At 38.4% G+C, this 13,600-nt stretch overlaps 1 protein-coding gene across 1 annotated transcript in view; it reads right to left on the reverse strand.

The window, feature by feature from the left end:
* The window catches only part of mdn1 (midasin AAA ATPase 1), a 148,734-nt gene that overhangs the window by 107,714 nt on the left and 27,420 nt on the right, over positions 1–13,600 (reverse strand). The window contains 14 exon segments of the mRNA XM_052024495.1: positions 319–460; positions 726–837; positions 839–870; positions 1,318–1,526; positions 1,713–1,891; positions 2,486–2,637; positions 3,462–3,572; positions 5,723–5,870; positions 7,025–7,138; positions 11,875–11,905; positions 11,908–11,970; positions 12,659–12,701; positions 12,703–12,802; positions 12,992–13,100. Coding sequence (XP_051880455.1) covers positions 319–460; positions 726–837; positions 839–870; positions 1,318–1,526; positions 1,713–1,891; positions 2,486–2,637; positions 3,462–3,572; positions 5,723–5,870; positions 7,025–7,138; positions 11,875–11,905; positions 11,908–11,970; positions 12,659–12,701; positions 12,703–12,802; positions 12,992–13,100 — 1,545 coding nt within the window.

Here is a 13,600-nt window from a genome sequence, read left to right on the forward strand (position 1 = left end):
GATACAGTTTCCCATTTCTGGAAGCCCTTAGACGGCATCAATAGAAACAGGATGCACTTGAAATTGATCTTTCACACTTTCCTATGCCAATCACACAGAAGATGATAATTTATGTTGGAGTTTAACAGAATGGCTGGAGACATGCAACCTATGATTTTCCTGTAAAGCAGTGAGCGTTCTATCAGAACAGTATATGAAGACAAATAAAGGATCCAAAGAGAGAAAGCCAAGTTCAAATCCCCTTGGAACATGACTATAATACAAATATCTTTTCAAGGAAGTTCAATACACTGAATGACTTAAAAAGAAAAATCTCACCATCAGTAGCTATATGCCGAATCCAGTCATAATTTTGTGCTGTTACATCAGACAACCTGTAGCGCTCAGCCCATCTGAATAGCTCTCGCAAAGTAATGAAGCCATGTTTTCCAGCAAAAACATTTGATCCTCTACGATACGACTGTTTTGAGAAATATCCTTGTTAAAATACTGCAAGTTAGCTTTCACCCAGCCTTTGTCATTTCATTTCAGGTTAAAGTCTCCACCACCCCACATTATTTACATCATTCTTTGAATTTGAAAGTGATTATGGATAAAACAGTTTCGTTAATAGATTTAAACTAATTGCTGAGAATACTTCGGATCATTATTACTACTCAGTGCACCTGTGAACTTGCAAAAAAAATTTTTTACTTTGTTTAAAAAAAGAATTGCTTTCTAAATACCTGCAAATCCAGCATAACTTTAACCAATCTTGCACAGTATGATGGGGGCAAGCTGCACCTCTTGTGAATTATCACTTCTAGTTCAGCACTTGGAAGCTCATCAAATGCAACTCACAAAGCGGTTTCTAAATGCTCTTGACAACACCTGCAAGTGTAATTGAGTGTCAGAAATAGAAAGGCCTTAAAAGAAAAATATTCTTAAAATCCTAATCTGGGAGCCTAGAACGACTCAAAATATCAAGGAAAAATAAACAAATGTCAGAATAATTAACACCCTGCTTCATTCTAGCAAGAATAATTTCCAAATCCGACAAATATCAGCAAAGAATTGTGTCATTTTGTATCTCTCTATTTTTCTGTTACTTAGTTTTATAGGGAAAAGATTCCAGACCATTACTTTGGCTAATTTTTCAATTACAGTGAAATATACTAATGCCCACTAAATTCTGGAATAGGTATAAATGACTATAATTAGTATATACAAATATATATCAAATACAACAAGCATTCATGTCAACTATCCAGGACATTTCCAAGACATTCTGTCCTGCATCTTGAACTGATAAACTGGAAAACCACATCAAAAACAAACCTTTCTACCTCCATATAGTCCAGGAGGGTTTTGGGTAGCAAAAAGCATGAATCTTGGATGTGCTTTTACTACTTCCTGTGTCTCTGTTACAAAGAGCTCACGATTGTCATCAAGTAGTCGATTAAGTGCTTCCAAAACTTCAGTCGGGGCCAAATTCAATTCATCGAGAATTATCCAATGGCCTTTTCGCATGGCATTAATAAGCACACCTAAATAATTAAAGTGTAGAATTAACTGACCACAGAATGTCAGGATATCCAGACTATAAATATCAGTACTGAACTAATGGTTTGCATTATAAATGTTTCTGTGTAAAATCTATGAAATATCATTCAAGGATTGGAAATATTAAAAATAGAACACTATTTACAATCTCAACAAAAAAGTGTACAAACCTTCCTTAAATACTAGTTTTCCCATGTCATCAGATGCATAACAGCCAATATATTCCTGAATGTCTGTGTGTTCATGATTATTGATACGCACACAGTAGTTTCCAGTAGCAGATGCCAACCAGTTAATCAGACTGGTTTTACCAACTGATGTCTCTCCTTGAATAAGCACCGGATGAATTCTTCAAAGAAAACAATGTTGCATTACGAGTGAAATTTTGGTTTAAGACAAAAAACAAAATAATATTGTGGCAATTTAACAGAAGTTACAGTTGGTTCAACATAAGGAATACCCTGTAGGCTCTTTTTCCAAAAATCAAAAAAGGAAAATGTTGAATTTATGCTAGTATCTGAAGTTCTGAAGAGACAGTAAAGGACAAAAGTAAAAGTGACAGAGAGAAAACTAGGGATGACAATATTAACTAGAAACTTTTTGGCATCATAGTTAAGTGAATAATTTGTTTTGTTAACAAGAACATTAAAATCTTAGTTTATTTTACACAGGAAATGATATCCTTTTCACACTTGGCTTTTGTTAACAGTCAATTGGTTGGAATTAGAATACCGAGTTCAAGGCTAGTCAAGGATCCAAGCAAATAATCTTTGAGATCAAATATGGCCATAGTTATGAAGGTAGAGCAAAGAACGTGCCCAACTGTCTGGTCCAATGGTTCAGGGTTCAATCAAGTCTCACAGCACTACCCCTTCAAAAGCATATCTACACAACAAAATTAACTGTGGTCTCATTTAGAAGACTGATAATTAAATATTCTTACCTTGCTGCAACCACTCTCACTAGATCTCTCAAGTTGAGTTTGACAGAGGGTGTAAGAATATACAATTTATCAATGGTAGGTTCTTTATCTCCTATTGCAATCCAATAGCCTTCAATCTGAACAGTTCCTCCTCCTTTTGGTTCTGGGATGGGCTGAAGTGTTAAAGGAAAAAAAGTAGTTGACAGTTTTCTACTTCTGCAAATTAAGTATTTCTGCTCATTCAGAAATTTGGACTTTATCTTAACAACCCAAAAATAATCATGAACTGGAAACTTGATATCAGGTAATAGTGCACAATTTAAAAGTATGTGGGAAAAATGCTTCTCCTATCACTAACAAAACATATTTATAATAACCAGATATATCAAGGCTTCCACGCAAATGCTTGGTTATAGTTATGTTGTTGGACTATTTATCCAGAAGCCTAGATTAATTAACCGGAGATCAAGTGCAAGTCACACTGGAAAAATGGATAAAAAATCTTGCTATTTAACAGTTCAGCATTCAAATCATTGTAAAAACATAACTAGTGCACATATTTCAAAGTAACTATGATATTTTACCAGGCCTGGGCTGTGCAAAGCACATGTTAGTGTTGGCTGGTTTATGTAATTGTCACATGAAGTGGCCAAACAATACCTCCATTATAGAAAGATACCGATTTCAGGGAACAAGAGGCCGTAAGTCCCAATAATATATTCATTATTTATTAAAAATCTTAATTAGAAATACAATTAGAATTAAATTATTTAATTAAATTATAATTAGAAATATTTAAATGCAGTTTTAATCAACTCCTCAGGATATTAATTGCATAGATTCCAGATTGTATTCATCGTGAGCCATTTTTATAAGCATAGGTTTCAATTACAAGATTGTACATTGCAATTCATTACAAGCAAAAAACTAATCAACCCAGATTGCTTCAGAAACCCAATGATTACAGCTCAAAAACAAATACATAGGAGGCAGATACCTGCTGGAGAATAGTTTTGGCATTAGTTCCAATGACATGACGACAGATTAACTTCTCAACAACTGGGTGAGATGTGCGATCCAACTGAGTCAGGAAACTCATACAGAAGCCCTGTTTTTAAAAGAACAAGCAGTTTTAGATATGCAGGAGTTCCTGGTCTTGAAATAATTCTGAATATATAGTTGCTTATGGCAGGTAAGAGAATAAATTCCCTGAGAAACTGTATCCCTTCCCTCACCCAACAAATCTTATTCCAAACTTCCAAATTTGGGAATTGCATGACATCTTCAATTCAAACTTTGTGCTAAAGCTTTTCTGCATCTGGAGAGGGATCAGGGAGTCGTTAAAGCAAGACAAACCATGGATTTTGAAACAAATCATTGTAGAAGCAATGAATTAAACCATCACATGAAATTCCTTTTTCATTTTGTATTCCCTGCCCTCAGAATATATATTCTGTTTCAAGCAAGGTCAATGCAAAGTAGAGAAAATGGTCATCTTCCAACTTGGCACATAACTGCCATTTGAACAGAACAGCAAGTTTAAGCATTTCAGAAACAAGTTCTACTATTCTATTTACATTTCCTCTGGACCCAAATTGTCATTTATCCTATTACAATCCCCTTTCACTTTTTGGCATTTAATTTCTCCCATCTTCCAATCTATCATATACTTTCCTTCATTTTCTTCCAGACTTTCTCTGCATCTTAAAACATATTTCTTTCTAATTCAGGGACACAAACCATGGGTGGAAAAGTTACTAGAGGGGATTCTGGATCTACCTGCATTTTGAAAGGAAAGGCCTGATGAGGGATATCAGCATGGCTTTGTATGGGAAATCATGTTTCACAAACTTGACTGAGTTTCTTTTAAAAAGAGTCAACAAGAGAATTGACAAGGGAAGGGTCATTGGACATTGGCTACATGGACTTTAGCAAGGCCTTTGACAAGATCTTACGTGGTAGTCTGGTCCAAAAGGTTTCAGGGTGTGCTAGCCAACTGGATACAAAGTTAGCTTGATGGTAGAAGTCAGGGCTTGGTAGTGGAGGGTTGTTTTTCCAGACTGGAGGCCTGTGACCAGTGGTGTGCCACAGGAATCTGTGGTGTCCCCTCGTTTGTCATTTATATTAACGATTTGGATTAGAATGTAGGTGGTATTGCAAGTTAGTTGTTTGTAAATGACACCAAAATTGGTGGTATTCTGGACAGTGAAGGTGGTTATCCAAGCTTACAACAGGATTCAGATCAAATGGAAAAGTGGGTCAAGGAATGACAAATGGAATTTAACTTGGACAAGTGCAAAGTGTTGCATTTTGTGATGTTAAACCAGGGCAGGACTTGCACAAAAATGACAAGGCCTGGAGAGTTTTGTAAAACAGAGAGAGCTAGGGGTAAGTACATAGTTCCCTGAAGGTAGCGACACAGGTAAACAGGGTGGTGAAGAAGCCATACGACACGCCTGCCTTCATCAGCCAAGGAACTGAGTACAAGAGTTGCAACAGTGTTACAAGACATTGGGGAGACTGCATTTGGAGTACTGTGTGGCATTCTGGTCACTTAGCTATAGGAAGAATGTCATTTAGCTGGAAAGGGTGCAAAAAATATTCACAAGGATGTTACAGAAACTGGAGGCTCAAGTTATAAAGAGAGACTGGATAGGCTTGAACTTTTTTTATCCCCTCCCCCTCGGAGTGTAGGAGGTTGAGGGGTGATCTTACAGAGGTATATAAAATCATATCAGGCATAGACAAGGTGAATGGTCAGTCCTTTTCTGAGGTAGCAGAGACTAGAGGCATAGGTTTAAGGCACGGTGAAAAATTTAAAGGGGACCTGATGGGCAAGTTCTAAACCGCCCCCCCCACATAGGATGGTGGGTATATGGAATGAGCTGCCAGAGGAAGTGATAGACATAGGTACAGTTACAAAGTTTAAAAAGACATTTTGACAGGTAAATGGATATGAAAGGTTTAGAGGGATATGGGCTAAACACAGGCAAATGGGACTAGCTTAGGTATCTTGGTTGGTATGGACGTTGGGTTGAAGAGCCTATTTTCATGTGAAGTAGGTCTATTAACTGGATTTGTGCCTGACAAATGGCCTGATATGCTGAATATTTCCAACATTCTCTTCTACCAACAGTCACATTGCATTTTTATTAAACACTTGACTAAAAATGAGTAAACTAAAATCACATTCAATAACATTTGCTATAACCAAGGTGTGCAGTCTTTAAATAAACCAGGTTGGTATTCATTATTTACCTCATATAATGAGCGTTGAATGCTGTTGTAAGAGTTCAATGCTGCAAATCTGAGAGCACGGCAGAGAGTCCGAAGGCTATAGTGGGGTCTATGCCCTGTTCCATCCATTAACTTGACATCTGCCTCCTTACGGACAGATAAGTAAAACCTAGAAAAAGGCAAGATACAATGTAGATTATGTTGACCCCTGCAATATAATGTTACATAGTTGATGGACCAAATATTTATACAACACAGGATCTAAAAACAATCCTTTTAAGAAAGACTACCAACTAAACCATTGTTTCTTTTCCAGAAATTATCTCCACACTTTTACCATTCAGATTTCAAATAGCATGTTGTTCTACCCCAAATAACAGAAATGCATGATTCCTCAAACTTGCTGCGGAATTTGATAGGGTGATTAAGGCAGCATGTGGTGTGCTGGTCTTCATTAGTAGGGGGATTGAGTTCAAGAATTTTGAGGTAATATTGCATAGATAGAGTGGACAGCCAGAACCTTTTCCCTAGGGTGGCAATGGCCAATACCAGAGCACATCAGTTTAAGCTGAGTAGAGGAAAGTTTAGGGAAGATGTCAGAGGTAGTTTTTTTAAAAAAAAGCACAGAGTGATGTGTGCCTGGAACACACTGTGGGGGTGATGGTAGAGGCTGATACAATAGGAACATTTAAAAGGCTCTTACATTGGCATATGGATGCAAGAGAAATGGAGGGTATGGGCTGCATAGGGAGGGTTAGATTGATTGTGGAGTGGGTTTGTATATATCGTCACAAATCGTGGGCCGAAGGGCCCGTACTGTGCTGCACTGTTCTATGTTCTAAGAGACAGTGTAGTTCCAAGGTAATGCTATGACAAACTATGACAGTAGCTTTGAAGGACAGAGTAATAAAGAGGAATGTGTAGTTGACTGTATTGTGTAAATTGCATCCAAGATGTCCGACTTGGCATCCCTCCTATACTGATCATTTTGGTTTGTTCAATTACCAAGCTTTTTTTGCCTTGCCTTTAGTTTTCTAATTTAAATCCCTTCTGCCTTTCACCCCACCACAGACTTTCCCTTTTGTCCTCTCTCCATCTTAAAACAGATCCAGTTTTCCTCCAGTTCTGTTGAGAAGTCATCAGCCCTAGAACATTGCCATTTCTCTCTCCACAGTCACGGCCGGACCTTTTCGGTATTCCAGAATTTTCTATTTCAGATTTCCAAACTTTGCAATATTTTGCTTTAGTTTTAAAATTCCATTGACAGCACAGTTCTTTCAGATATTTCAAAACCTGAAAACGAGAATCACCAGTTGTTCTTACTCAATGATCCCTTGAATAGTTTTCTTGCTGACATTTAATCCCCTTAGATAATCAGATACGAGGATTCTGAGATCTCCTTCAGCTTCCAGTTCATCAACATACAGTTCTGTAAACCTGCAAACAAAATCCAGCATAAACACAGGTTGGATATTGATTTTTAAGAATACAAATCAGGGACAAACAAAATAAGGTTGGTAAAGGAACAGAAGCTGACCTGTAGAACATTTCCAAATAAATTACTGCATGGCATTGAAGAATGTTCAATAGACTAGTCATGTTATTAACATTCAATTAGGTTATGGAAAACAGCAAATCAGTTGTTCAAATAGTACACCACACCATTGTTCAGAACAAAACTTAAATAGAGTTGATTCCAAGCAAAAGAGCAAAGTAATTCCTCAAACTTAAAAGTCCAAGACACGTGGTAGGAAATCCTTCAACATATGGAGGAAACCATTTGCTTTTTATTACTAGTTACATGTGTGGGAGTAATATCCAGGAGTGAAAAAGAAGAATGATAATCCAAAATATACAAAGATCCTGTAATTAGAGACCAATTAGCCTCATCTACATGAGCAAAGGTGATTTTGAACAGAATGTTGTCACAGTTTCAGCAAAGGTAATGAATCTTGGTCTGCCTCTTTGGATTCCAAGAATCTTAGACAAATGTAGTTGATTTAACTAATCCAAACTATTTAATCCAATCCTTTCAGTCTTTCTGAAAATAGAAGACTGAATTTTTCCTTTTCAAACGCTAAATGATCAAGAACTTCCAAAAAAAAGATAAATTAATTATGTGGCTAAACACTACCTGGATAATTAGAAGCAAATGGTATTGATGAAATTAAAATCTCTGGAAAACTGAAGTGAAGTGCATGCACTTGCGAGGGTCTTTCATGGATTGCTATTTAAACTAACAAATGGACAACACAGAAGAAGGATTTTCTATACATGGCAGCAAGTTCAAGCAATATACGATCAGTAATATTTGAAAATGCCACGACCAAGTTAACCAATTAAGAAACTAATGCTGTGGAACACAGTGAGCAAATCAAAATAAAAGGCTGCAGGCTACATACACAATGGATTTGTTTTACTGATGAGCTCTTTGTACTTTTAATACAATTTTGAGTGATCCAAGTCCAAGATACACAAGACTCTCAGAATTCATTTTTGTTTTAAAAAATAAAAATACATGGCGATGACCAGTGTTCTGAGCAACAGTCCATCCATACAAGAAGAATTCATGCAGCTATTAAGGACTCAATCAGTAGCTATTTGCTACTAATGAGCAAGGATGTTGATTTCAATAAGACATAGGAGTGGAATTAGGCCATTCAGTCATGGCTGATTTATTTTTCCCTCTCAACCTCATTCTCCTGCCTTCTCCCAGTAACCTTTGACGCCCTTACTAATCAAGAACCCATCAACCTCCACTAAATATACCCAATGTCTCGGCCTCCACAGCCATCTGTGGCAATGAATTCCACAGATTCACCACCCACTGGCTAAAGAAATTCCTCCTCATCTATTCTCAAGGGGCATCCTTCTATTCTGAGGCTGTGCACTCTGGTGCTAGACTTTCCCATTACTGAAAATATTCTCTCCACATTCACTCTATCCAGGCCTTTCAGCATTCAGTAGGTTTCAATGAGATGCCCCCGCCCCATTCTTCTAAACTCCAGCGAGTACAGGCCCAGAGCCATCAATCACTCCTCATATGTTAACCCTTTCACCACCGGGATCATTCTCAAGCCTCTTCTAGACCCTCTCCAACATGAGCACATCTTTCCTTAGATATGGACTGCTCACAATACTCCAAATGTGATCTGACCAATGCCTTATGAAGCCTCAGCATTACATCCTTGCTTTTATATTCTAGTCTTCTTGAAATGAATGCTAACATTGCATTTGCTTTCCTTACTACCAACTCAACCTGCAAGTTAACTTTTAGGGAATCTTGTATAGGACTCCAAAGTCCCCTTGCACCTCCAATTTCTGAATTTGTTCCCCGTTTAGAAAATTGTCCGTGCCTTTATTCCTTCTACCAAAGTGCATGACCGTACACTTCCCTACGCTGTACTCCATCTGCCACTTCTTGGCCCATTCTCCCAACCTGTCCAAGTCCTTCTGCAGACTCCCTGCTTCCTCAACACTACCTGCCCCTCCACCCATCTTTGTATCGTCTGCAAACTTGGCCACAAAGCCATCAATTCTATCATCCAGATGATTAACATATAACACGAAAAGCAGCGGACCCAACACTGACCCGAGGAACACCACTAGTCACCGGAAGCCAACCAGAAAAAGCCCCCACTTATTCCCACTCTTTGCCTTCTGCCAGTCAGCCAATTTTCTATCCATGCTACTACCTTTCCTGTAATACCAAGGACTCCTATCTTATTTAGCATCCTCATGTGCAGCACTTTGTCAAAGGCCTTCTGAAAATCCAAGTAAACGTCCACTGACTCATTGTCTATCCTGCCTGTTACTTCCTCAAAAGAATTCCAACAGATTTGTCAGGCAATATCTCCCTTTAAGGAAACCATGCTGACTTCAGCCTATTTTATCATGAGCTTCCAAGTACCCCAAAACCTCATCCTTAATAATGGACTTGAACATCTTACCAACCACTGAAGTCAGGCTAACTGGCCTATAATTTCCTGTCTTTTGCCTCCCTCCCTTCTTAAAGACTGGAGTGACATTTGTGATTTTCCATTCCATTCCTGACTCTGGTGATTCTTGAAAGATCACTACTAACGCCTCTACAATGTCTTCAGCTACCTTTTACAGAATCCTGGGGTGTAATCCATCCGTTCCAGGTGACTTATCTGCCTTCAGACCTTCCAGTTTCCCAAGCACCTCCTCCTTAGTAACAGTGACTACACTCACTTCTGCCCCCGACTCTCTGAATTTCCGGCATGGTGCTGATGTCTTCCATAGTGAAGACTGAAGCAAATACTTATTCAGTTCCTCCACCACTTCTGTTCCCCATTACTAATTCTCCAGTGTTCCAATGCCTACTCTTGACTCTTTTACTCTTCATATAGCTAAAAAACTTTTGGTATCCTCTTTTATATTATTGTCTAGCTTACATTCGTATATCATCTTTTCTCCCCTTATTGCTTTTTAGTTGCCTTCTTTAGCTTCCCAATCCTCTAGCTTCCTACTAGTTTTTGCAATATTGTATGCCCTTTCTTTTGCTTTTATGCTGTCTTGGACTTCCCTTGTCAGCCACGGTTGCCTCATCCTCCCTTTAGAATGCTGCTTCTTTTTTGGGATGAACTGATCCTGCACCTTCCAAATTACTCCCAGAAACTCCTGCCATTGCTGCTCTACTGTCATCCCTGCTAGGTCCCTTTCCCATCAACTTTGGCCAGCTCCTCTCTCATGCCTCTGTAGTTACCTTTACTCAACTATAATACTGATACATCCGATTTCAGCTTCTCACCCTCGAACTGCAGGGTGAATTCTATCACATTATGATCACTGCCTCCCAAGGGTTCCTTTACCTTAAGCTCCCTAATCAAATCTGGTTCATTGCATAACACCAAATCCAGAATTGCCTTTTCCCTAGTGGGCTCAACCACAAGCTGCTCTAAAAAGCCATCTCATAGGCATTCTACAAATTCCTTCTCTTGGGATCCAGCACCAACCTGAATTTCCCAATCTACCTGCATATTGAAATCCCCCATGACCACCGTAACATTGCCCTTATTACATGCCTTTTCCATCTCCTGTTGTAATTTAGTACCCCACATCCTGGCTACTATTCTGAGGCCTGTATATAATTCCCATCAGGTTCTTTTTATCCTTGCTGTTTCTTAACTCTACCCACAAGGATTCTACATCTTCTGATCCTATATAGCTTCTTTCCTGGGATTTGATTTCATTTTTTTTTAACTAAAAGAGCCACCTCACCCCCCCTCCACCCACCTGCCCGTCTTTTCGATAGGATGTGTATCCTGGAAAGTCTAGCTCCTAGCTGTTATCTTCTTTCAGCCATGACTCGGATGCCCACAACATCATATCTACCAATTTTCTAACTGCATTATGAGCTCATCTACCTTGTTTTGTATACTGACGATGCTCCCTGCCTTGGTCAAGTGCAGTGTCAGAAGAATCTCTACTGATAACAGAATTCCCTACCAGAAACATAATTAATAGCTGTGAGTGGAGGGGGCATCAATCTGGATCACCAACCATCATACCAACAAGCTTAGATAGCATTCAAGAGTATAAATGGAAAATCAGTTTAAAAGTGGATTCAAAGAGGAAATTGTGGTGTTAAATATTCTGAGGAGTCTTAGTAACAGATGGAACTGGAAAGAATGAAGTAGGCTTGAGAGAACAGTTGAACTTGGATAGTGTTTAACTGGTGGCTCCATTCAAGGTTTAAGCTTCACTTTAATCTCTTGGAGATTAAACAAGTTAAAAGGTTTAACTCACACCCAAATATTTTTAAATTAAAAATTCAGTACATTTTGACATTATGATTGCCTTCATGCTGCAATGAGAAGAACTTGCTCAATCCTCAGGATAAAGTTTCAAAAGTACAGAAACAAGGTTGGGTGCTTTCTCTACCCCTATATAGGTGAATAAAGAGCTCCCTTTTGCATGCAAACTCCCTTTCAAAGAACTCATTGCTGCTTCTTGTAAACTGAAGGCCATCATTTCACAATGCTTCAGGTACATTTTACTACGTCAAGTACTTGAGACTCAATACATGTCCATCAAGTGTATTCTGTTCAAACTACAATTTCCTGCCAAGCACCATCCAATTTTTAGGCTCAAATTTGTCCATGATTCTTTATGGAGGTAGGAAGAGAAGAAAGAAATGTATTATTTACCGATTTCGTATGCCTGGTGGCAAGTTTCTCTTCCTACATCTGTTGCTGGATTCATGCATGCAAACAAACGAAACTCTGGGTCTCGGTGTATGGGCTCTGCAACAGGACAGAGATAACAACTATAGCAAAAATATATGGATAACAAACTACTTTGTTTCTTTATTAAGTAACTTTATTAAATACAAATTGCCCCTTAAATGATCCAACAACCATAAAGAAATTCTACCAAGCAAAAATAAAAATTCTGCAACAAACATCTGGAAAAGGAGAAGGCAGCTTTGACACACAAAACTCTACCAATCCAGTTTGGTCTTAAATATGTTTCTTTAAGGTAGATCAGACAGCCCCTCATCAATCACCCCATTGCACACACGTCAGACAAAGAGGCTTGGAAGCAAATTGGCTCCCTGCTTAGATATGTAAGTAATTTCCCCATGCCATATTACAATAAAAAGTCTGATAATCCACTATCCCATTGTTCAGAAATCCCGATGGTTTGGCATTAGCTTACCAGGTGACAATTCCTGCACTCCCTTTATCACACTTGGTTCATGGGAAAATTATTATATACTGTATGTATTATTTACACACACATATGCTGGAGTATTAAGAGGGATAGGATCCAATCGCCCAGAAATTCTGTCATTCCAGCACCAAACTCCCAAGCATGCCAGATTAACAGAGTTTTACTGTATATTGACCATATCTGGAAAAACCAGCCTAGATGTCTATGCTTTATGAGAATCAAGTTATTGAGTTTGATAATATCCAGAAGTTCTTGTACCAGTGTCTCCTCGATCTAACAGCACAAGTGAACCTGTATTCCCCTTCCAATAGTCCACTGAGACATTCCAGTGTCTCTGCTGAAGCCAAGTTGATCTCATCCAACAAAATCCATTCTCCTTTTTCACAGCCTGGGCCAAGGTACCTAGTAAAAAGGGAAAAGAGCAAAGTGTCATAGAAATGTTCAGGTCTAGGGAAAGTTACTACATTGCAGCCAAGTAGGATGGGAATCCAGTAGTGTGATTTATTTCAGAGCCCTTTGATCTGTTACAAGAAAATCAACAAGATACCCAATCACAATTATACCATGCAGTAATATATCAACCACTTACACCTTACCTCCACAAAGGCAAACACCAACGAAGATTCACTCAGCTTCATCTGCTGCTGAGCCTGAGTCAGACGCAGACCAAGTAATTCCCATTTCTCTTTCAAACAGGCACCTAACAAAACACATAAACCACACTTTTAAAAATAAGTTTACCACTTAAATCCTCAAAATAAAATGGTCAAAGAATGATTGAAGTGTAGCCTTTATTGTAGTGACCAATGATGATCAATTTGCACAAGCTCCTATGGAAGACCATTGTAATAATCAATGTTACCATAGATAATTGGGTCAATTAAGTATAAATATTGGCCAGGTCTAAGTCTCACACTCTTAATTGTACTTAGATGCACATACAGTCAACTCTAAACACTATAACTCAAAGCTCGTATCCATCTAAAAAAAACTAGAATGCAGTGCCATGACAGATCAAGAGATATTGAGACAAGTTTACACCGTGCAGTTTTAAAACCAAACAAAAACTAAGGTTGTGACCAGAATGTGAATCACAATGGAACATGATATTTTGGAGAATCCAAATGCTTTTACATCCAGTATCCATTACTACTGCCCTGATTTAAATGTCCATTTGATGGAAGCAGCACCAGAAACTAC

The sequence above is a fragment of the Pristis pectinata genome, chromosome 10, assembly GCF_009764475.1.
Source record: "Pristis pectinata isolate sPriPec2 chromosome 10, sPriPec2.1.pri, whole genome shotgun sequence".
Taxonomy (NCBI): Eukaryota; Metazoa; Chordata; class Chondrichthyes; order Rhinopristiformes; family Pristidae; genus Pristis; species Pristis pectinata.